General features: G+C 45.6%; 10 protein-coding genes across 10 annotated transcripts; 2 read left to right on the top strand and 8 right to left on the bottom strand.

Moving 5' to 3' along the window:
• Positions 1–558: 558 nt before the first annotated feature.
• On the top strand, positions 559–2,387 carry F5147DRAFT_779514 (uncharacterized protein; the record flags this gene model as incomplete). Its single annotated transcript, XM_041442305.1, has 7 exons — positions 559–684; positions 734–1,183; positions 1,239–1,493; positions 1,544–1,672; positions 1,708–1,770; positions 1,824–2,007; positions 2,068–2,387. The coding sequence occupies 7 exons, from the start codon at positions 559–561 to the stop codon at positions 2,385–2,387; spliced, it is 1,527 nt and encodes a 508-aa protein (XP_041287044.1).
• A 1,778-nt stretch (positions 2,388–4,165) lies between these two features.
• F5147DRAFT_657560 (uncharacterized protein) lies at positions 4,166–5,697 on the bottom strand (the record flags this gene model as incomplete). Its single annotated transcript, XM_041434282.1, has 10 exons — positions 4,166–4,221; positions 4,273–4,328; positions 4,380–4,421; positions 4,532–4,557; positions 4,660–4,820; positions 4,971–5,001; positions 5,082–5,252; positions 5,305–5,407; positions 5,526–5,596; positions 5,632–5,697. 10 exons carry the CDS (start codon positions 5,695–5,697, stop codon positions 4,166–4,168), a joined length of 783 nt encoding a protein of 260 aa, XP_041287043.1.
• A 4,483-nt stretch (positions 5,698–10,180) lies between these two features.
• On the bottom strand, positions 10,181–10,993 carry F5147DRAFT_657559 (uncharacterized protein; the record flags this gene model as incomplete). Its single annotated transcript, XM_041434281.1, has 4 exons — positions 10,181–10,251; positions 10,385–10,462; positions 10,490–10,774; positions 10,804–10,993. The coding sequence occupies 4 exons, from the start codon at positions 10,991–10,993 to the stop codon at positions 10,181–10,183; spliced, it is 624 nt and encodes a 207-aa protein (XP_041287042.1).
• A 715-nt stretch (positions 10,994–11,708) lies between these two features.
• On the bottom strand, positions 11,709–13,066 carry F5147DRAFT_585707 (uncharacterized protein; the record flags this gene model as incomplete). Its single annotated transcript, XM_041431882.1, has 3 exons — positions 11,709–12,076; positions 12,142–12,925; positions 13,019–13,066. 3 exons carry the CDS (start codon positions 13,064–13,066, stop codon positions 11,709–11,711), a joined length of 1,200 nt encoding a protein of 399 aa, XP_041287041.1.
• Positions 13,067–13,138: 72 nt separating this feature from the next.
• F5147DRAFT_550192 (uncharacterized protein) lies at positions 13,139–13,306 on the bottom strand (the record flags this gene model as incomplete). The annotated part of the gene is made up of 1 exon (XM_041430393.1): positions 13,139–13,306. A coding segment is annotated over one exon (168 nt), but the record flags the coding sequence as incomplete, so codon positions are not given.
• A 1,936-nt stretch (positions 13,307–15,242) lies between these two features.
• F5147DRAFT_547878 (uncharacterized protein) lies at positions 15,243–15,527 on the bottom strand (the record flags this gene model as incomplete). The annotated part of the gene is made up of 1 exon (XM_041430352.1): positions 15,243–15,527. A coding segment is annotated over one exon (285 nt), but the record flags the coding sequence as incomplete, so codon positions are not given.
• Positions 15,528–15,566: 39 nt separating this feature from the next.
• On the bottom strand, positions 15,567–15,929 carry F5147DRAFT_585697 (uncharacterized protein; the record flags this gene model as incomplete). The annotated part of the gene is made up of 1 exon (XM_041431880.1): positions 15,567–15,929. A coding segment is annotated over one exon (363 nt), but the record flags the coding sequence as incomplete, so codon positions are not given.
• Positions 15,930–16,909: 980 nt separating this feature from the next.
• F5147DRAFT_779511 (uncharacterized protein) lies at positions 16,910–17,643 on the bottom strand (the record flags this gene model as incomplete). The annotated part of the gene is made up of 3 exons (XM_041442304.1): positions 16,910–17,033; positions 17,093–17,481; positions 17,542–17,643. The coding sequence occupies 3 exons, from the start codon at positions 17,641–17,643 to the stop codon at positions 16,910–16,912; spliced, it is 615 nt and encodes a 204-aa protein (XP_041287037.1).
• Positions 17,644–18,862: 1,219 nt separating this feature from the next.
• On the bottom strand, positions 18,863–19,446 carry F5147DRAFT_585685 (uncharacterized protein; the record flags this gene model as incomplete). Its single annotated transcript, XM_041431878.1, has 3 exons — positions 18,863–19,015; positions 19,063–19,304; positions 19,356–19,446. Coding segments are annotated over 3 exons (486 nt in total), but the record flags the coding sequence as incomplete, so codon positions are not given.
• Positions 19,447–23,334: 3,888 nt separating this feature from the next.
• On the top strand, positions 23,335–23,702 carry F5147DRAFT_585681 (uncharacterized protein; the record flags this gene model as incomplete). The annotated part of the gene is made up of 2 exons (XM_041431876.1): positions 23,335–23,491; positions 23,557–23,702. The coding sequence occupies 2 exons, from the start codon at positions 23,335–23,337 to the stop codon at positions 23,700–23,702; spliced, it is 303 nt and encodes a 100-aa protein (XP_041287035.1).
• Between the last annotated feature and the right edge of the window lie 272 nt (positions 23,703–23,974).

Genomic DNA, 23,974 nt, shown 5'->3' with positions numbered 1-23,974 from the left:
GGTCCGTATCTTGTCCAAGATTAGGACGATGGGTGGTGAACAGTTCTCATTGAAGGATGCCGTGTGAAATCTCACCAACGAGCAGACCAAAGAGAGAACTGCACAGGTGTTCCTCCATGTCTCTGATGACGGTGTCCAGCAATAACCGTATCCATCAGGTCCTTATGAGCTTTGGCTCTACCACTTTCTCAAAGATCATCAACAAGTGGAACACTGCATTGATCGGTTTGATGACCTACTACTGCGAGGCCGTCATCCACACAAATGAGCTCTTGGGCTCTCTTGTCAAAGGCAGAGAACAGTAACATGTAATACATATGCATTGTGCTGCGGTAATTAATGTGCATCTTTACTGTGTTTCTGTTCAGTCTCTCGCTTCTGTCTCACTTACTCATACCACATCAATGTTCAGATGCAACTAAGCAGGCTGTTTCATTATGGCACTTGACTTCGCAAACATATAAAATATCAGCAGCCTGAGATAGTTTTTGCTTGTCCTGCAAGTCATACTCTCAGGTCTCATCCACTTCACATACTCTGTCCTCCTATTGTTGACCGATGTCTGACAAATCTGATTTGGACTCGTCGAGATCCTCAGGTATTCATTCAAGCTCAGATGAGGACAACTATGACCATCCTGTAGCTCCACCAAATGAAGACACTTCCAAGGAACACTACCAAAAGGTAGGCTTCTGTTCATCTGCTGTTCTGTGTTCTAACATGTTCCACCTAGTATATTAAATACCTGCAACTTCAGCATGGCAAGCTTGAGCAGCGCAACGCAAGACTGAATGAGAGCAACAATGTCCTCAATGCGCAACAGCTTAAACGTTCTTGCAAGCGCCCTCTTAAAGTGACATCCTCCAATATGATATCATCAGCATCCCAACCATCTTCCGCAGGTCTATCTGCTGCACCTTCTACTGCGTCTGATTCATCTAAGCTCAATGACATCGAGAAGCTCATTCTTGGCTCAGTGAAGAAATACGCAATTACTACTGAAATGTTCCTTCCCAACAAAGCCATTTTCAAAACTGAATGTCCTGACCCTCCAACTGATATCTCGAATCCAAATCGTTATGCAAAAAAATCGACTGAGAAGGACAAACTTGTAACCGAGCTTTATGCATCCATTGATTTTGTGTTGCACCCTTGGATGCGAACAAACATCTTTTATAATCAGGTTCGTAATACCTTTGCATTGTTAAAATCAATCCGACTTATAAAACCTCACACAGTTTGGAACTGGAATGCAGCAAGCTCGGTCATCATTTATCAATGGGCTACGTTCCGTGGCAGGTAGCATCTTCAACATGCCGAATGAGTATTTCATGTCGAAATACGACTGTATTTCTGTCCTGCAGGTCACAGACTTGATCGGATGGGAAGCAGGCAAGGGGAAAGTGTATGACGTTTTCAAGGCACCAATACTCTACCCTGATAATGTCATCAATGTGAAGAGAGCATTCAAAAACTGGCTGGTGATTGCAAAGGTAAGAGCCAATCAAAAAGTATCCGCAATTGTTCATATTTTGTTTGGAAGATTATCAAGGTTGCGGTCTGCGGCAAAATGTCGTTATATCCAAAAGCATGTGGTGGCCCGCCTCCCTATGCCAAGATTTGGCAGCTAGCAAACTGCACTCCTGGCCTAATTGCATTTGGTGTCACATCGGTAAGGTTTCAGTACTTCAAATACACTCCGAGCAGGCACTTATTATGTTCGGTTCACCATCTTCATCCTGTCTCCCGATCAAGAATTCTCGGGAGATGGTGTTGGAGCCATATCATCAATCCCATATCACTCAGTCTTCTGAACTGTTAAGAAATTCTTTGTTGTCAAATGGACACATGATCGCATCAAAGATATCGTGCAGCAAATCAATACTTATGTCTTTGATGGCATTGTGAAGACACAGTTGAACAATACTCCAGGTACTATGGTAGAGGATGTTACTGATTCACTTGATTGTGTTATGGCCGCACTTGATGACGACAGTGACTCAGATGGTGCTTCGTTGTACGCTCAACCACATGTTCGAATCTAGACACGCCACAAATCTCCTGCAGTTCTTACCATTTCACTTCCCTCTGAACCTCCAGTACCCCAGACTTTCAACAGTTTCACAGCCCCGACCATTCACAATGATCCCGCAATGCCTTCTACATCGTCTATCTCAACTCGGAGTCTCCCCACTGCTGCGACGTCACACGCAGTTGCGTCAGTTGGGATCCAAAGTGTTCAAGAGATTCCCAAGGATTTCCTAGCTGATACTGGTACTAGTAATACCAAGGCGCAGAAGAAGGCAGCAAGGGGCAAGAGGACTAAGGTTCCTGTTGACGATGCTGATATTTGCCGTTCTTCCTGCAATGCTAGTACTGCAAAATGATCATTGTTGTTGAGTCTTCCTACTATGAATCTAGCCATCTTATGTATCAGTCGAGTTTTTTCAGTAGTAATCAATTTGTTGGCAACATATATGCCCTCTGAATCCCTCCTGCATTCACCCTCACCCGAGGATTGGTGCGCTAGGGCTGTATCAACATCTCTATTAAAATGTGACTTGATCATGTGATTGCAATGCTTACTAATGATGACATTAGCATAACGACTATTTTTTTTCCTCTTCTGAATCTGATTCTGACTTATAACACCCACTGGCATTAAATGTCGACGCTCAACACTTATTAGATTCCAGCCTGCTGGTCCATCAAATTATATCTGTGAGCTCTCGGGTCACAAACGACGTCCGAATCATCGGTGAACTAGTGTTCGAAAGTTCCCAGAGGAACAACTCTCTGTGGATGCCTGGACTGCTAGTCCTCATCAAATGCTTATTACTCTTAGACTCAGACTGTCAATTTCCGCCATGCACATCGAGCACCATCGCTTGCAACTCTTTCTCTGGTGGCTCGAAATTTGTAAGGAATGCTTGGTGAGCTCCACCCATCGACTTCTTCCTATGCTCATTCAATGACTTCTAGCTTCGCCCTTTCTTCTGGTACCACCAATAATTCTTCTACATCGTCCGCATTATTCTGATGTACCCACCATGTACATCATTGAGCACCATCGCTCATGACTCTTTCTCTGGTGGCTCGAATTTCCTAAGGAACGCTTGGTGAACTCCACCCATAGACTTTCTCTTCTGGCACCACCGATAATTTTTCTGCATCATCTGCATTTTTTATAGCAAACCTTGCGAAGATCCCAGCAATAGTGCATTTGCAGTCTTTTGATGTTTTACAAGTCTAAGGTTAATTGGAACGCAGTGTTGGAGTGTGGAGACAATCGAGGCCAGCCCACAGAAGACCAGGAACGAGGAGTCATGAGTAACATGGACGAGCATTTCGTTTTTGTTATAAATCTACTGTAATTTATGTGACGTTTATCAATAATAATTGACATTTGACACTCATTGGAATCTTGCTATGGTTTATTGGAATGCAAAATTTGTCATCAAGAAGAGTATTAAAACTGTGTTGGCATCATTAAAATCCGCATTAAGACCTGGGGTTTACCGTTAAAATGTGCATCAAGATAATGTGGATATCATTAAAATAAGCATTAAGACAGAGAGCTACCCATTAAAATGCATATTACGACTAGGTGGACGCCATTAAAATGTGCATTTTGATGTTCATTAAAATGGTGTGACAATCAATAAAATGCTGACTGTTATATCATAATGGGTTATAATTGGCATACATTGTTAGGCCATTTTAATGGATTAAAATGCCATACAAAAACTTCCAACAATATTCCTGATGCAAACCTGATGCTAACCCGACGCAACCCGATGCAAACCTGCTAACCCGAAACCTGAAAACATCAGACCCGACATTTTTGACATAGGACTCGTAATTATACCTTCGGACTTTGTTTCCCATGCTTCGGACTATCTCCCTTTTGTTATAACTGATTATTCTAATACCATACAGCAAACCCCTCGGGTTGAACACACTTGTCTCGCAAGTATAGCAGACTAGGCTGTGCATGACCACAACATTTTTATATTGCTGGCTACTTACTTCGTGTAGTGCCCACCAATTGTTGTATCTCTACAGCGGTCGGCACAAAGGTCGGAAGATAAGCTATTATATCGCCTGTTCTATTTATCAAATCTGAGTTCACAAGGAGAATATGTCAGATGGTGCACCTGAGCAGTCATAGCAGGGTACAAGGTCCCCAAAACTCAGCAGTGGACCCGGCCACATCAGTACCTGGTGCAGGGATTCAGTGAGTCTCAAAGGCCAGACAGAGATGGGACATACCTATAATCATGAGCTTCTCCAGCACATCTGGAACCATTAACAGAGCATATTGGTACCTGGTGCAGGGATTTGGTGAGTCTCAAGGGCCAGAGAGAGACAGCACATACCCATAATCATGAATGGAGCACTCATGAGCTTCTCCAGCGCACCTGTAACCATTAATGGTACCTGGTGTGGGGATTTGGTGAGTCGAGGGCCAGACAGAGACGACACATACCCATAATCATGAATCGAGCGCTCATGAGCTTCTCCAGCGCACCTGAACTTGGCAGCACATTTAGGAGCCTACAAATAAGAACCAGGTCATCCGTGGCCTCAACATAGTGCGCTCAGACGATGAAGAAAAGGTGAGCATGCCTTCGAGAACTTCATACTAACAACACTCACTGATCTACACAACCAGCGAGACCCATGACTCATCTTGTCCGGCGCTGCCCAATTTTTGTCTGGCCAGTGAGTCTTGGATGCCGATTGTGATTGCCAGTGGTCCAGGTCCAGATAGAGTGCAATTGGCAATCGAGCCCATGACAAGGAAGGCAGCGCTATGGCTGAGTCATCACACATCACATGTCATGTTTGCAGTGTTTTATCTCTATGTCAAACACGTAGGTGACACTATGATAGTGTTTCTTTCCAGTGTAAGCCACTCACTCAGGTAATTTTGTGTTCCCAGTCAAGTACCTGGATGGCATCAATACTGATTACTACTACATGTTGCTCCAGAAGAGTCTATGTACATCAAATGAGACTTAACTACTATCAAGCACCGAGCAACATCACATGCCATGGTTTTCAACCATGTTACAGACCTCAATAAGGATTGCGTTTTGGGTACCGATGGCCGCCTCAATTCTACTCACAGCTTCTAACACACCCACAATTTCATCAATTAGGTACCCAAATTTCCTTTTGAGTCTGTCATGTTTCCATGATACTTTCTTCCCTGGATTGGTACCGCCCTGGGGCAAATTGTCCAGAGCCTCCATATGATGGTAAGTGCATGATTTGAAAAATAAAGCTAGGCATACTCACATTATTCAACTCGTACTGTGACCTTTTTCGCTTGAGACACAGCTGCAGCTTATTGGTGTCCTTTACGTAGTCATTCTGAAGTTGGAAAACTCCTTTCTGCAGTCTGGAAACCAATCTGTGAAATGCTCCAGGTATGTGGACAAATGATTCAAAGTTGAAAATCTTACCATAAGCATAACACCCACAGAAATATACTGGACCACTTTGCCCGTGTGACTGACCTGGGCCAGGGCAGGAGTCCTTGTGACTTTGCAGAGTGGAGCTCCTTGAGCGATGAACACCCTTGCTTGCTCTATGAGCTCCAAACGTAGTATTGATCAAGATCACCTCAGCTCCATCATTAAAGTCAGAGGGCCAAGAGTCAGCACTAGTACTGGATTCTGTGTTGGACATCTTTGCTGGTTCCTCCTTCAAGTTGAGTGATGGTATTTAAATTCAAATCGCTCTACATTTCAAACTTACACAAAAATGACCTTGGTCTGATACAGAAATTTCTTTCAATTCTTCTTGACCCTGCATTCCAGCATACCAATCTCTCGGTTACCAGAAACCAGGTTCCTAAGATCCCATTCGCAAGCATATGAACTCAATGTTGAAAACCGGTAACATTAGACGTGGATGGCCCGAATGGGAGGACGTCCATCATGCAAAAAGGGGATGGACCAGGGTTGAGTTCTGGCTGAAAAAATATTTGCAGCTCCTTCCAGGTCACTCGGGCCGCTTGAAATGATCTGGCTGGCATGCTCAAAGGAGTGACAAGCTTCCTGTTACCCTTCCGAAGTACTTCAGCTCCCAAATGTTGACAAGAACAAGGTACATGTAGTGTAATATAATAACATAATGACAAATAAGCACTCCATTTTCCAGATGCAACACAGTTCAAGTAGGGAACAACAGGAGGGTCTTGGGGAGGTCATGCGCTGGCACAGGGGTCCGAGTCAGTGCAAGGTTGCAAGGTTTTGAGGCAGCGCCAAGTGAGCCTAGGGATTAGCATGGGTATCCTCAACCCACATGGGTCGTGGGTGTGGGTATCTCTGGGGTATGGGTGGGGGTCTGTACTTTGGGTACCCATACCCCTACCCATACCCTGGTGGTGGGTATGTAAGCAAACATGACTTATTTTGAAACTTAGTAACACATATTAGACATGAACCTTAAACTCTAAACCTATGGGAATATATCCCCAGATTGATTACCATAGGAGTGATGGATAAGTATAAAATTTTGAAGTTGTACATTTGCCTTTAAATGGTGATATATGTGATTGTAAAAAGTGTTACCCTGGGGTATACCCACCATGGGTGTGGGTAGGGGTATCTATCTCTGGTACCCTTTGAAAAACCCACACCCACATGGTGGGTGGGGGTATATTGGTGGGTAAGGGTAAGGGTATCACCTCAGATACCCCAGGTTATACCCACGCTAATCCCTAAGTGAGCCTAACGTGAGACATGGAAGGGCGCAGGCTGGAGGTTAGGTGTGGTACTAGGAGGCTGTAGTCCAGGCACAGTGGACAGTAGTCACAACCTGAGATGGCAAGGTGCCTAACCTTATTACATGAGCAGAAATTTCCCTACACTGGAAGCATGGATGACTTTTTCGCAGTGAAAAATGTTGAAAAGATCCTAAAAAAGGTTAAAATAAATTTCACCGTTTTGTGACACCCAAAATGTTAGATAAAATTTAGGCTTTTTTTCCACTTCTCCATGATGAAAAATATTGATCTCAGTTAAATATTGTGTTAGCTTTCATTCACAATATTGCAGCAATAGATACTTGAACAATTCAAACAATTTTTCTGCAGCCAAAACCTAGATAAACTTTTGACTTTGTACCCTGACATAAACAAACTTTTTCATGACTTTTATCATCATTTGTCCTGACACAAAAGTTGGTATTTTTGTTACCCTTTTCCCAATGTTTTTGTTACCAAAATATCTTGGTCAAATTTTGACTTTCATGTGAGACAATATTTAAAATAGTGATCAAACTTAGATTATCCTTTGTTCCCTCACCAAAGTCTACCTTTGTTCAAGATTTGAATAGACTGTTTATGGCACTAATATTTTAAAATTTCCAGCAATAAATCTATTAAATTTGTAGTTTCACCTACTTTAAGTTCAGAGCATATCAAAAGTGTGTTGGTATTTACAATGTGGTCAGCACCAGAATTTTGTCTCAGTACATCAATTGAATGTTGCTTGTATTTAAACTTCACTCATCAGAAAAATTGTAATCATATTTAAAATAATGTTCCTAGTACAACACCTAGTCCAAATGTCAAAGTGGTGTGGATTCCAATCTAAACAGAGGTCATTTTGATCCTCATTTAGACCCGATGATCAATCAGGTACATGGAAACTAGCTATAGAGACAGGTTGGATATCTCAGATGAGTTCCAGATATTCCAGGATCAAAATATTTATGGACATCTCAATCCCAGGATATCCATCCAAATGAGTGTGGCAATCCAACTGGCATCTACTATTAATTTGAACATGGATGTTAATTCAAGTGGCTGGATGCCAATGCATACATATTCCTGACAGATGCTGTCCACTGTAACATGTGTTCTTGGCATTCATATTGGCAGGATCACAGCGGCATCAAGCCAAATAGGCGAAGATGAGAATATCCAAGCACCATCAACACCAAGCAGATCTAGACTGTTCGATTGCTTACCCGGAGAAGATGCTGTAGGGGTTGTTCCTAACGTCTTCCACATCTGCAGCATAGGTGCATACTCCGCTGTTAACGATCTCGGGACTGTACAAACAGCTCAGGTCTGCCTTCTGACGCAGCAAAACTTAACCTTACTCTGAACAGGGTGTGCACCGATTGCCTACTGGTACATTGTTCGAGCACCATCAATTTTGACGTACAAAGGGTATGGCCTGTGGTGCTCAAGTGCAGATTCTGCGCTTGTCTTACCGAAGCTATGTTCGTAGTCTATGAGGTATGGATATGCATTCATCTTGACCCAGAAACACAGCAGCTTTGTACAGGCCTCCCAATCTTATCTTGGGGCGCCAGAAATTCATCTGTCCTCGCCTCAGGCGTGAAGTTGAGAAGGTGCAGAAGCCAGAGTAGAGTACTCCTGTGCCAGAGATGCGATGACCTCCTTCAAGGTAGATAACTAAAATGAAATTGGAGCTCAAGATAAGAGCTCCAATAATCACATGCATACATTTCAAATTTCAAGGACACGGTGGGTGTGAGATGGGGGTCCGTTTGCAGTCGACATTGTGCCCCGCCAGTACTAGGACAAGCACGAAGTAGTTAGTCCCATTGACAAGGCTCTGATGTGTCCTTTTGCAACACCAGAGAGTAAATTTGAACCAATCGAAGAGTATCGCAAGCTGTTGATTCACGAGTCAGCCTTGCATGGGCAGTACACTCAAAAAATTGGGCATTTCACTTATGGCATTTTGAAGCATTAACAGGTCTTCTAGTACTTCAAAACAACCTCAATGTGGCTTAGGATAATCAGGGCAGCACCAATGGATCTGCAGTCGGTGGATCGAGATTGATTCCATGATGTTCTGTTCCTTCCGATCCTTGAAGACATGTGTCACAGGTATCAGCGTGTTGTTTGGATGTGAATGTCGTCTCTACCGAAAATGAGAATTGAATTTGCTGCAAGTCAGTAGTGAGTTGGGATCAAAGTACATAGATACATAGAAAAAGACTCAAATAGTGCTAGTTTGCCTTCACAGCCTAATGGTGGAAAGACGATCGTTCCTCCTGCAAGTTCGCTTGATTCAATTGGCCATCATCATGGGTGTCTAAGGATGAGGGATGATGTTAACTTTGTCGCTCATACACACTGGCAGCAGTGCCTCAACTCGATGGCGCAAGGCTTAGCATGGATGCTGAACTTTAGTCTTCAGTGTTCACCTGAGCCATTGATTTGAAGACAATACTCACCAGCAAGATATGGTAGTCTGAGTCCTATACGAGTGGAAACCCAAACTAATGGTCTTCGAGCTCTATATACCGTGTGCTGAAGGAGAAGAGACCCGAAGTTGACATTTATGATATGGCAGCCCAAGCCACTAGCTGCTATGTAGTTGGAGGCGACACAATTATGTAATCTTGACCAAGCGACACGGTGTAAGACCAGCTGTTGGCTATTAATGAAGACCAGCAATTATAGTGGATTTGGGTTCAAACACCCGCTCAGACTTGCTCTAGCCGACACACATTAAGTGGTTGGACTGGTCTCCTGGCTCGGGGATCTGACAGAGGTCCAGATTTGATAAGCTGCAGGTGCACCAAGCTGGAAAGTCTTTGGATGCAACGGAGAAATACACAGGAATAGATCGTATGTTTATATCTTATTTGATTCTCAGAATTTGCTTGAATGATCTCTACCACATGCGATCTCACATGATGCATAGCTCTAGTATCTACTAGCTATAGCACCTGTATGACCTGCGCTGAGATTCTGTTATAACCGTCGGAGGCGAGTCATCTTCACCATAGCAGAACTAGCATGTCACAGGGCTGTTCGAGTGTGTTTACAGTTACTTATCACTTCATTGTGTCAGTTTATATCATTGGCCGCCCGACTCGTTCCGCGTTATCATACATGTAGTCAAGATGATGCTGCGGATGCTTAGTTTACGAATGTGTCAAAAGGAGCAGCAAAGTTCTTAGGACTTTCGCACCTGAAGCCAAGCTCACTAGGACATAGTCAGCAGACATCTCTATTCAATCACGTGTGCTGGCTTCTTGGGACGACAGAGCCATGCAACCAGTATTGACAACACTACAGACTAGAGTCTGTGAGCTTCCACAATGTTTCCAAACAAGGCGTCGATTAACTCGTCTCTTTTCTCTTACTTCACGACTCGCATTTCTATCGCAATTGTGACTACATTATTAAGCATTCTCGAATGTCATTAGGGACCATGAACTCCTCAAGTGACCATGCCTTGATGAAGGCTAAACACGAGGAAGAGTATGAGGTAAAGGTGAGGTGAAGCGGGCGTATATTTGTCGATTCATCCAAGGGAGGTTTGCTGATGTTGAGACATGTCATGAGTGAGTGATACAGGAAACCAACAGTATTTCTTACCGAAGCAACATTCGTAGTCTTGTACTGCAGTGGGGGCCAACAGCTCGGGGTGTCCCTGTAATATATGTGTCATAAGATCTACATGGAAAATACATAGAGAGCTACCATTGTAACCAAATGCATGGGATTGAAAAGTGAGGACTTTGTTAGGGATGATGTCATCCACAACAGGATAGTGAGTTGCAGCCATAAATATATCGTTGCAGGCATTCAAAGTCAGGTTAAAATCATAAAAAGCGAGCTTGGCTGGGTCCCAAAGGAGGTCCAGGATACCCTCACGAATGCCGGTAGTGACCTGGAGATGGTTGCTTGACGCAGTCGCATTCAACATGCTGTAAAGCTCAGCAAGAGGCAATTTGGCCTTGTCTGTCATCCCAAAGTTCCCATCAACTAAAACGCACAACCACAAATTGACATACACAGAATACTGTTAAGACAGATTGAGATGTTGTTCTTCACATTGAACAAGCGCAGGCCAGGGTTGCCAAGGTGAGGGATAGCCTCAACACATGAACTGTAATCCCATCTAGTCTCAGCACCAGATGCAAGCTCACTGTAAAGCTCAGCACCCTGACCATCCATAAGGGGGCGTAGCAAGAGTTGGGTCATGAGCAGTCAGATAATCTAAATATTAGATATTGGCACATTGAGAAAAAAAGTAGGAGACTTGAATTTGCCAGAATAACCCACATGTGAGATATGATTCAGGTCGAGGAGCAGTGTTGGTGACTGCGTAGTGCGCCATCATGTAGGTCCAGTTGGTGTACGGGCTTGTAACTCTAATTGTACAATTATTTGCTGGCCAGGCAAGCTCAGCTTGTACAGATAATCAGAATCCGTACTCTACAAACAGAGTAGACTACTGACATCAGCCAAAGGAAGGGCACATTGTAGAATCGGAGTATCTCCAGTCACATCAACATAGTCATACACCATCTGTATCACGATTTGATGTCATGATCACATTGAAGAAATCTAAATCTCAGCAGAACGCGCATGGATAAAGAGAGGTGGTTGTGACCGGTTTAAAGCTATATCACCAACAATGAGATGCACCGACTCATTCAGGACAGTCTACTCACAATAGATATGACCACCGTTCAGAATGAAACTGAAGTCCTCGATCTCATCCATGAATTTTTGCAAAGTGGCATTGACACATCAGGAAAACATGATTTTACTATTTTTGGTTTTATTTGACTCTATGTACAAATGGTACCACTATGTACACTAATGGAATATAATTGAATATAGATGTCATATAGAAGCTTTTTTTACACTTGGTGTAGGTGAAAAGAACTAATATAGTCACCAATAGCATGTACTACCATAGGGTTTGATACACATACTTACTAGACCAATTGTAAAGCAAAAAAGTGGGGCATGCATTAAGTACACTGTTAGATCTCCACTGCTCAGTCCATCCTACACCAGCTCCCAAGTGTGGTATAAGCTGACAAGACTGTCGTATAGTAGAGAGAGGGACAATATCACCAGGCAAATGTCCAGTAGTGTCCAAAGGGAGAGGCTTGGTAACTGAGTACATGTTGTGATGGGCGCCAGGTGAATGTGACACAGTTAGCCACTCTACATATGCAAAATGGTGCTTTGGCCAGACTGCAGGAGCTTCATTATAAAGGCCGATTACTTCTGAAAGGCAGAATATAAGCCTCAGCCTACCAACTTTCATTCCTAAATACAATAAAGAAATGCTGAGCTTTAGAGCTGTCAAGTATTAGAAACATATGGAGGCACACCATGAAGTCCAGTAGACTCAGCCCCATCCTTGTGAGCAACCACCACCACATCAAACCTCCCTGGACTCTCTCCTCTACCTGGTTGCGCCCTGACTAAATCTATACCTTTCTGGCCATCTATGTCGTTCCCAAGAGTATCTAGTGAGAATTTAAAAGAATACCAAACATCTAGCTGATCAAAAGGAAGAAAAGCATTGCCAAGTTGAGTACAATGTATAGAATCTCCTCTAGTAAGAAATTTGTTGAGGAAAATGCGCAAGTGATATGAAAAAGAGGGACAACCATGCTTGTTTTGGATGTTGGAAAGGGTCTGGGAGGGAGCAGCTGGTCTCTTGGCTGTCACTACCCCAACGTCCTGGTTTCTTCCATCCGCAGCTTCATTGACCTCCTCTTCCCTCTCCTCCTCTGATTGATAGTGAGAGATGTAGCTCTGGAACATGACTATTTTCTCCTGGCAACTCGGCCACTGAGTCATCTGAGGAAGCTTTTTGCAAAAGTTGGATGCTCTCCATGCTTCCTTGGCGTAGTCTATATGAAATTGTTCGAACATTTCAGTATTATAATTATCCGTAGTTCTGAAATTACGTATGCACTCCTCGTAGTGCAGCATGGAGTGAAACTTTGGTATGTTGAAGTTATTGCGTATTCCAAGATCCTGCAGGATGTCCTTGTTTGCATGAAATTCATCCAGGGTGTCGGTGAGATACTGGAGGGTAGAGTCATCATGTGTGGGATACTGGGCCACATAGATAAAGTCTAGTAGAGCTCTATAGCAGACTATCACCTGAAACGCACAGGAAAATTAGTGAATAGCATCATCACCCCAACGTGTCATATAAGGTAGATGTAGGACTCAAGGAAGGTGAAGCTAACTTACCTGGGAACGAGCCTTGCCCATGGTGCATCCAAGAAGGATGCGTGCCATATCTTTCCTCTCCTTTCCTGACACCTGTGATAGCTGAGACCAGCCATTCTTGAAGTGTCATACACCAAAACAAGGCAGAAGTGATCTTATGCGATGGTCCAACTCTGCAGTCATCATTAAACTGGTGCACCAGTGTTCCAGGTGCTTGACAACTCCCTGGTACAGCTGATGAAGAATATCTGAGGTGATACCCATGTGGATATCGCAATGAGGGAAGTCCTCCCAAAAAGGATGACGAACTCCTCCTGATATGTTGTCCGCTTTGCATAGTTCTTGAAAGTTGCTGATAGAGGTTGCTGTGTGCGAGGAATGATAGCTAGATGAGAAGGGGTGAAATGGGAAGAAAGGGGGAAGTGGGGTAAAAACTCAAATAGACCTCTGGACGCGAGTATAGATTCGGCCCGAGGGGATTGCTACTGAGAATGATTCCTCTAAGTAAAAGTGTGAGGGGAAACGTAGAAACTAATAAGGGTAACTGAGACTAAACGAATACGCGAAAGCCGAAAGCTGATGCCGATGCGATGCGAGCACGAGCGAGCCACTGAAAATGCGATGCGATATACGCTTAGACGAAGCGCTAATAAGACGCGATGCAATGCGATACGATGCGAGCATGAGCGGCCGCGATATGATGAAACACGAAAACGCGCGGTTTAGTCGAAGGTGAGTTGCGAGGAGGTGCTGAGGGCACGAGGGCGGAGCTGAGCAATGATGAGTGCCGAGAGTGTTTGGATGTTATAGATACGTGAGCGCAAGGCAATTGCCGCCAATAGAAATGTGCACGCGAGAGAGTACCGAAGATTTTAGACTTTTAGTCACGGCTTATAGCTTTTGCGTGCAAACGGGTGATAAATTCTGATGGGAGAGAGAAGGTACATGGAAATTCTAAGTATCTGATATATGTATGTGCGCATAAGCGATATTCGGATCCGAGTAGGTAGTGAGATGTATGTAAGTAGGGCCCATGACACATTTAATGAAAATATAAATGGAATAGCTTGGGAAACATTGTTAGCTTAGTGGGAATCAAGTAATATACGCACCAATGAACCAGTGGAGGATATGGATAGGATGGACAGAGGACGTGCGACGGATCTGAAGAGAAGCCGACGCTAGCCGAAGCGGGCGCGCGAGCCGCGGCTGTTGGCCAATGATATAAGATATGCGTGCTATACCAATGGTAGCGCATACTACAATTAGAACCAGAGGGATAACACAAAAAGGCCTATATGAGGCCGCAAAGACCATAGGTCTTACATCGCCTTCTCCCTAGCAATACGTCTGAGCTTTGAAGTCCTGTGTTGAGTCCTCCAGCCTGCTGCTTCTCTCTCACCCATCTCATTGTCATTTACTTGGCACTTTGGACATGTCCCATACTTGGCGCATGTTACCAGACACTGTTCTGGATAATCTGCGACATAGCAAGCCAAGATGGGGTACATTATCTGCACCTTGCCATCCCCCCCAGTCACCTCCATCCCTTTCTTTCCTGCCTCTATCAGTGGCTCCAGGACAATTCACATTGAGTCATGGAACAGTTGTTGAATCCTTGTTGACTTCTGCTTCTTAGTGAGCTGCTTGCCTACCATCTTGCTGACGGACAGATAGGCTATGAGTATGCAAGCTTGTTGCAATGGTTTGTGATGGATAGCTCGTGGGAGGTTCCCAAGAGTCAGATACACAGGATATGCAGTGTTGCCACCCGTAAACTGCATGAGTTGAGTCTTATCTGTGGCTACGATTACAGGAGCAACGCATGCTCCAGATAGTAGCCTGTCCTGGAGAGAAAACTAAAGTAAGCATTTAGAATGTGTAGTGAACTCGTTACTCACCTGTACCATATTCCACCAGTCCCCAGTCCACATCTCATTATATATCCTCTCACTCTGAGATGCGTCACTAAATATTTTCTTCAGCCTATAGACCACATGTTCAGCATGCACCGGATTACCCAGTAATGTCTTGATAGCCTCCAGGGGATCACGGTGATAGACTATGTGCTTATCCTCCAGGTCATTCTTGAACCATAGCTCTCACTTCTTCCATGTAGCACAAGGAGGTACTTCATCAATGATCTTGTGTAAGCCGCGTATGTTCTGGTACGACAGACCAAGCTTCTCAGCAACCTGTCATAGAAAGTCAGTAAGATGAACTCAATACCATAACAAACAGCACGCACTCCAGGTATGGCCATAAGTCTGTCAAAAGACTTGTGCCCTATGCCATCCCGAATCGCCCAGCAGGCTACCCTCCAGTCCAGCTCAGAAGCAAAAGGTGCGAACCTATTGACTGCAGCTGATGATCCCTCTCCGAGTCCAACATCCTCCATAGACACATCTCCTTCCTCATCAGTTCCAGAAAACTCCCTCCTCCACCTCTGGTGTACTGTTTCATCCATATGTGTAACTCGTCCAGCTGTGTGGTGGGGGACTTCAATTCTCAGGTCGATATTTTCATCAGGATTGTGTCTGTGATGTTGTAGGTCAGGAGCATGGGATGGTATAGGAACAAGATCGAAGAGACGATCTTGGAAATCCTGCATGACCTGTGTGGGATCGGCTGTGTCAATTGTCTCATCCCCTTGGGAAAGAAGTGGTTCATCCCCTTCAGCAGGAAGCGGTTCATCCACTTCTCCCATCTCTACCTCATCATCCACACCGAATTGTCCTGGAAGGGTCAATGCCCTCATCTTACCCTTCTTGTACCATTGACAGGACCTAGCGGTGGAAAGGTGAGCTGCAACTCCTTGTGAAGAGCCTAACTGTTTATGACAAGCAGGGCAGATTGATGGATCATCATCATGTCTATGAACACATTCAATGTTGACATTCAGAGCATGGAGTGCAGAGCAGAACACAGTCATAGCCAAAACGATCAGGTGGAAGTGAGATAAGAAATGGACGCGTCTTGTGAGTGTGCACCAGATCATTGATATCCTAAAAATGAATCATGTCCAAAGATGGAAATGTGTCGGGTGTCTTGTTCCAGGCCTTGTACTGACCCTTTCCTCACTGTTACAGACAATGACAAACTAGCATACACATTGTTACAACAAAAACACATAAATGGTGTAATCTATGAATAGTCAACATATCACTCCCAAAAAGCACAGCTCAAATTGACCTTAATCAAGACCTGCGACAACATTTGTTCTCATTCTCAGTGTTGGACACTCGAGTGACTCCAGACCACCCAGACCCAGTGTTACGCTGACCATCGGTCGGCATGTGCAAACTAGGATAGGTCTTCTCAGTGACGACTCGAGTGAGTCTACTGAAGCTGAGGGTGGTTCTCGGCTTGACGGAATGTCAAGGATTCCTCCGGTGATCTCGGTAAGACGGCGCTCGTCAAGATACAGGGCTAGCGGATACGGCTAAGAAGCGGGGAGCAACTTAGAAGTGCGGTCTTAGGCAGCTGAGCTGGGAGGCTTAGCTGAACAAGTTCTGGGATGAACCTAGTAGATTAAAGTAAAGTCTAAGTACAATAATCTGTCTACTTATATGTGCTACATGTAAGTATTCTAGCTCAGTCTGTAATCTATAATATATCTAGGATCTATGATAACAAGACATGAGGTTCAGATAAGTACATGAGGCTTAACCTCTGATCAAGCATGCAGCGCCAAGTGCGACTGCGCATAGGTGCATGAGGCGCCAAGGGTGCTCCGGATCTTCATGAAGCGACATGCTATATACATGCACTGATCTAGGGTGACCATGAGGCGTACAGCCTCCATGGATTAGGTACAAGGCCGTCTAGGCCAGGGGTGGGTCATAGCACCAGGGGCGGCGTCACAGCGGTCCAGACCGCTGTCTTTCTAAGTGCAGGCGGCGTGCCGCCGCGTCAGGAGTCTAGCAGAGCGGGGGCTAGTGTAGGCAGAGCAGGGGCTCCTGTAGGTGTTACGGATGCCTGTAACACCCAGACCCAGAAGTATGACCCCCTGTCAATGTACTGCCAACCGAAGGGTCTGTGGAAACATGAGAAGTCCCAGACAGCCCTCCAGACCAATGTGCTGAGTGTGCAGACCGATGCGGTGACTGATGCGGTGATAGCACAGGTGCAGTAGGTGCTGCCCTGCCCCGCTGCGACCCACTCCCAGTGCCCATGCCCACGTGTCCACTGCAGCGCCTGCTAGAAGTGCGCGTTTTAGATGAAGTAGGTGGTTGCATCTGAGGCCCTGGGACATTGAAGTTGGGCATGTAAGGGATAAAAATCAATGGCTCAGAAGTCGATGAAGAAGGTGCAGCCTGCGAAGGGTTTGATGATGGCGGTGGTAATTCCTGACAAGATCCTGAAAGGTATTCAGCCGGATAAACGCTGACAGGTTGGAACTGTCGGATCTTCAATGTCTGCACATTTACCAGCTGATTGATGGAGGCGGTGTAGGACTTGTAGTCCTTGTAGCCTCGTAGAGGCTATTTTTGCAGTGTCCCTCAGGTCCTACCGCAGCGCGCGCTATCACTACCACGGCGCACATCCTTCCTATCGTCGGCCGATGGCCGTGGCTCACGCGCATGCTTCGGTTCGCATCCGCTTTTTGTCAGTTCCGTCATGTGTCCTTCCTCTGTCCTATCCATGTCCTCCGCTTGTCCATTGGTGCGTATTTTATCTCATTCACGTTAGACTGATTATAATTGTGAAGGTGATATCGTGTATATCTCGTTACTTGCATTATAGACCCTTAATATGTATTACTGTTATCTTCTTGGCTCCAAACAGCGCTACGTGCGCTATCATATATACCTTAGACTTATGATTTTTCATGTATCTTCTTTCCCACTATCAAAATTATCATCTGTTTGCATGCAATACTCAGACTCTAAGTCCAAAACCTTCAGCCAACTACATCGTGCGCTATATTAACGGTCATGCTATCGTTCACGCATCGCTCATCGCATCTATTGTCAGAACTTTCTTCCCTCATTATTGTTGCATCGCATCTCCTTCGCATCTCCGCTAGTCGTGCGTTCATATAAACCATCGGCTTTTCCCCCGCGTCTCCACACTCCATCAAACTTTCAGCCGTTCGGTCGCACATCGTATCGTGCCTTTGGTGGTTCGCTCACGCCCGCATCGCTTCAAGCACAACATCGCGCGCTCTTCCACTCTCAGTTACTCTTACCAGTTTTTAAGTTTCCCCTCCATATTTTACTTAGAGGAATCGTTCTCAGTAGCAATCCCCTTGGGCCGAATATATACTCGCATCCAGAGGTCTATTTGAGTTTTACCCCACTTCACCCTTGTCTCCCCCTTTCACCCCTTCTCATCTAGCTATCATTCCTCACACACAGCGGAATACCTCTCCCAAGCATCCAAGACCACCTCCTGGCTTGGTGCACCATCAACAGCAGCTGGTATGGCAGCTATCATCTCTCTTATCACGGCGATGAGCCATGCATGGGTCAATTTTGTGCGCTTCTCCTCCACAGCCCTGCCATCTTTGTCTGTCGGCCACAGCAGGTTGTACAACTTGATCCAGCCATCACAAAGTGTGCCAACCTTCCAATATGGTTGAAGCGCTCCCATGAAATCCGAGGAATCCAGACATAGTTTGTCCATCTTCACAGTCTCTGTCATAAGGTCGTAGGTACCCACTTTTGCCCATGCTGGGACTTTCCTTTGACGAATCCAAAACTCTTTGTCTTCCTCACGCTTGGGAAGAACACGTGTCGTTCCAACCTGTGTAACACCTGTGGAAGGAGGGAAGCGCTTCTCATTGATAGAAGCACAGCCAAATTTCTCGGCAGTGAGCCTGTCTGCCTCCGACATAGACACTGCATTGTTGGGGATGGGTCTTCACTTCTCGACAGGAGGAGGCCAATGTTGGACGTCATTGTAGGGACCCTTGAAGTTTACCCCAATGAGCCATATAAGGTAGATGTAGGCCTCGAGGTCGTGTGTGACACTAGGAGCCTCATTTTCCGCACTGGTGCCAAAAGGGAATGTTCCCTGAGAAAGTGAGTTTACAAAGAAAAAATAGTGGGGTGAGGACACACAGTGGTAACAACTCCATTGGCAGCGCTCTTACTCTCCAACATGTCAAGCGCTAAGCCAAAATCACCAGCCACCCCAGGACGCCTAGGAAACCACTCTGGGTTGACCGCCGCTATTCTGAAGTGCGTTTTGCCATCTTGTTCTTTTATCCACTCAGGAACTGCAAACCGCTCGTCAATTTGAGGAATCCACATCCAAACATTGCTGTCACTGGTGTCTCGGTGTATAATCCCACGCCTGTAAGCTTCAAGATGACCTGGAAAGATTGATCAGTGAGGCAGACTCAGTGGCAAACATATACACTTGCCTAGCAGTGCTCCTAGTATACAATGTAGAAGTTCCCGGCGACACGAGAACCAAGTGCATTTCATGGCAGGGGTGCGAAAAAAGTGCGAAGGTGGACCAAGGGGTCAACTGTGCCAGCCATTCACCACAAGATAGATACCGTGGTGTCTGGGAGCGATTCACCGCTCTTGGGGTCTGTGAATATGACAGGATCCAAGGAGAACTGTTTGTCACATATGGGAAGGTGCAGGGGATACTTGTCGTAGATATCAGCATCCCATCCGGGTGATGCGCTCCAGAGTGTGTACAACGATTTCGTAAGCTCGACTTCATGAGCAGTTTCCTCTATAGTGTCAGGGACATCTAATGACTCATTGAGATCAATATGTGATTATAGGTCTTTGCTCTGCACTCACCGTTCTTCAATTTAGCCTTATCAACGTGTTCACTATCCTCCAGCAACTGGTGAATTTTGGCATCTGAGTAAAGGTTTACATTCTGCCACACGTCTTTGCAAATCAGGTGCTCGACTTGGGGAATTGAATGTTGTGAACTGGGGGGTGCAGGGGGGATGTAAGAAATTCCCATGACCCTGGTAGATCATCCAATGCCGGATTGGCTGTTGTAGATGACTGATACAATCATAGCGGCCAGTTCTTCTGTGTCTGACTCAGCTGCCGGCCACCTCATTTCTATGCCGCCCCCGGGCTTTTCCAAGATGGACATATTGTAACCCAAAAGTTCCAAATCTGCGTACTTGAACCAAGCGATGATCTTCAAGTACTTCTCAATGTCCCGATAGATGTCAATGGGCTCGGTGATGCTCGATCCTCCACGGGTGTGCACGCAGATGGAGAGATTAGAACCCAACAAGGTTAAACCCATGAAGTATTGTCGATTGATTTGGTTGGTCAGAACAAGACATGCAATTTCGCCCATGTAGTTGATCGTATTGCTGTTGAGCTTCGAATTATTGTGGTACTTGATTTCCATCATGGAGATGAAGTTGGCCCACTGAAAGGTGTCCGTGTGAGGTGCCTGCTTCATCAGGACAGCATCAGACTTGCGAGACCCGGACCCATGGCAAGATGTGACGTTGCCACCACTCAAGGGGAAGACAAGTGTGGTGCTAGTGTCGCGCCACTCCTGTGCATCCTTACTGAGTGTTTCGACCATATCATAGCCCTGAACCTCAACGATCATCTTATCCATGGCAACACCGGTCTATGAGACATGCATGAATATCAAGTCAAGCTACAGGATCGGATATTACAAACATTGTTACAAAATTTGACCACATCTTTCTCCCTAAGCTTGTCACCCCCAAGCAAAGCAGGGCAGTATCCGGTTTCCCACCAACTCATCATACCTCCTTGCAGCGACAGCTTATCAAATTCACAACCATTGTTTCTGGAGTAGAGACGACATTCAACAACCTGTCAAAGTAGTAGTTTGCATCAATGGGTTGTGAACTTATTGCCAATGGTAGGTACATACCTCATCATACCACTTTGTTGTCACCACTTGAGTGTCATCTTCGGGGATGTCGTGATGCTCAACAAGGTAATTCACCACAAACTTCTTCCCCTCCTCGACGTTGGCACGAGTTTCCTCGCACAGAGTTTGGTGCCCCTGTCATGCATAATATGAGCTATGTCCCTCAGGTCGGTGTCCGATAGCCTGGCCACAGTACTGCTGACAAGTGCCTCCCTAAGTGCGGAAAACGAATCGTGATACTGGCGCTCCTTGATGAAGGTCAGCTTCGTTTGGTTTATGATATCGTCATTGAGGAATTTGGGATTGGAAAATGGACCATGCAACAGGAGACACAAATCCCAAGGACATCTGTGAGCCCCGTAGCGGCCGAACTGCAGCATGATAGGGTCGGAGACTCGGGGATATATGAAGTTTGTGGCTCCATATCCCCAAATGGAGTTGTGCTGGTGAGCAGAATGTCAGTTACACTGCTAGAAAGATCATAATTTTGGGGCCTACATGATGATAAACTCGATTTTGAATCATCTCTTGGAGGTGGGGTTGGTTGGGCTTGTAAAGAAAAGAAATTTCCCATGCGTGAGTTGCATCACCGCAGTTGAGCTGTTACTCACCATGTTCTACATGTTGTATGCTGTGAAGTTGCAGTGGATTGTACGAAACTTTGCTGATCCGATGGAAAGCTTCAAGTGGGAGGACATAGCCTTGCGCACTTAGCAGCCATCATTTCAGCTGGCACTGATCTCATCGATTGCAAAGATAGATTTCGATTTCGATCAGCGCAGACCAGGTTAGGAAGACTAGCTGGCAAAGACACTGAGCTATGTTGAACTTGGGAATGCATGGTAGAAGCAATCCATGCTACAAGTGTGGGAATTTTGCGCTGGCTGGGGGTGCAAAGGCGCTACAAGGTCTAGAATTCCCAAATTTGGGAACTCCCGCTCAACGTCTACAGCATCCACCCAAAACCCGCCTTTGTAACACAACATCTCCCATGACATTTCCACTGACCAAAGAGGATGTCAATCTCATTGTGAATGCCCTGCAACTGATAAGTAATGATGAGGCCTCCCTGTTGAAGGACCGGCTGTTATCGCATTACTCTTCCTATTTTCCTGCTCACAGATTTGAAGAAGAAGTTCAAGACAGGCAATCACCTATAGATTAGGTGAGTTCTTTTTCAATTTGTAATTTGTAAAAATGGCTGTCACCCATTTACAGCTCCACCTTGCACCCAACCATGCACGCACACATGTTGCATACGATCCATATTGCCCAAGGAGGGGTGGCTGGTTAGTCACAGGAGCACGGTGGACCATTGGAGAGAACACGGCACGTTCCTCCAACATTTTGGCCAAAGCGATCATCGGTTCTATAGCATCCTTCAACACTTCTCATAGAACGGATCTCACCTCATGGATCTCCAGTGTGCTTGGCACCCTCAAAGCCAGGGAGAATGATCCAAAGACTGGAGCCAGACTACTATGTCTGGTGGAATGTTTTCGTACATATTCTGGGATGGGAGTGGGATGGAGCTTCATGACTATGGTGAGCCGACTGCAGCTGTTACGCTGACCGTCGGTCGGCGTGTGCGAACTAGGATAGGTCTTCTCAGCGACGACTCGAGTGAGTCTACTGAAGCTGAGCGTGGTCTAGCCTTGACGGAACGTCAAGGATTCCTCCGGCGATCTCGGTAAGACGGCGCTCGTCGAGATGCAGGGCTAGCGGATACGTGCTAAGTCGTATGGGGGCGACTTAGAAGTGCGGTCTCACACAAGGAAGCTGGTAGGCTTAGATGAGCAAGTTCTGGGGATGAACCTAGTAGATTAAAGTAAAGTCTAAGTATGATAATCCTGTCTACTTATAGGGAAGTACTACAAGTATTCTAGCTCAGTCTGTAATCAATAGTATATCTATGATCTGTGATAACAAGACATGAGGTTCAGATAAGTACATGAGGCTTAACCTCTGATCAAGCATGCTGCACCAAGGGCAGCTGCGCATAGGTACAGGAAGCGCCAGGCGTGCTCCGGATCTTCATGAAGCGACATGTAGCATACATGCACTGATCTAGGGTGTCCATGAGGCGTACAGCCTTCATGGATCAGGTACAAGGCCGTCTAGGCCAGGGGCGGGGTCATAGCGCCAGGGGCGGGGTCACAGCGGTCCAGACCACTGTCTTTCTAGGCACGGGCGGCGCACCGCCGTGCGGGGAGTCTAGCAGAGCGGGGGCAGGCGTAGGGAGAGCTGGGGCTCTAGTAGGTGTTACAGATCCCTGTAACAGCAGCTAGCAGTGAATTGTCTGAGGTATGTGTTTGGCATGCTCTTGCATTACTTGTGCTCATGCAATAAATTTAATTCAAAGTACCATACGATCACACCCATCAATTTCTACAATAACAGAATTCTACGATGCTAGGATAATGCCTTTAGAACCTGGGTTGAGACCAGCGTGGAGTAGCTTCTTTTTCTGGATCTCATCTGGGGTCAAGTTCATGCTTTTGGCAGGTGGTGGTTCCATTTATGCATTAATTCTGATCGCAGCCAAAGACATGCGGTGGAGCATCACCACCGCCCCTGCAGAAGTATCTTGGGAAGTTGGGAAGATGCTGCGTCGTCCAGATAAATGTGCTGGTATGTCATACATGTTATGTTTTGCGTTAAACCTGGAGTCTCACTAGTAACACAAGCTCCGGAGATGCAGTGTCTTATTTAAGGGAAGATCATACCTATTATTGCTGCATTGAGGAAGCGCTTTCCCTTGAGCATGCCCAATGTGATCAATGGGTCCGTCTCTCACCAGCTGGACTGTACATGCATCAGATATATTGACCGCTTCATTGATTCTGTACCAATCAAGTGAGTATCATTGCCAGGAACATTTCAGCATTAGACTCATGTGATAACTCTCTAAAGTAACTATACACTTCCAAAGCGGTCAAGAAAGTACTGGAACACCTGCTACATACCATGTTGGGAGGATACAATCAGCCTGGAGAATGGCATAAGTGGGACTTGCATCATGCAGCAGCCTGAGGCCCTACTCTTCACGTCTTTCACAGCATCACCACCAGCACCCATCATCCCTTGTACAGGGTCTACGGCCTCCTCTGCCATTTGCATTTCAACCACGTT

This window comes from Suillus discolor (assembly GCF_016758755.1).
Source record: "Suillus discolor strain FC423 chromosome Unknown F5147scaffold_87, whole genome shotgun sequence".
Classification (NCBI taxonomy): domain Eukaryota; kingdom Fungi; phylum Basidiomycota; class Agaricomycetes; order Boletales; family Suillaceae; genus Suillus; species Suillus discolor.
Note: the sequence above shows the minus strand (reverse complement) of the source record. Positions and strands in the feature narration are given on the sequence as shown.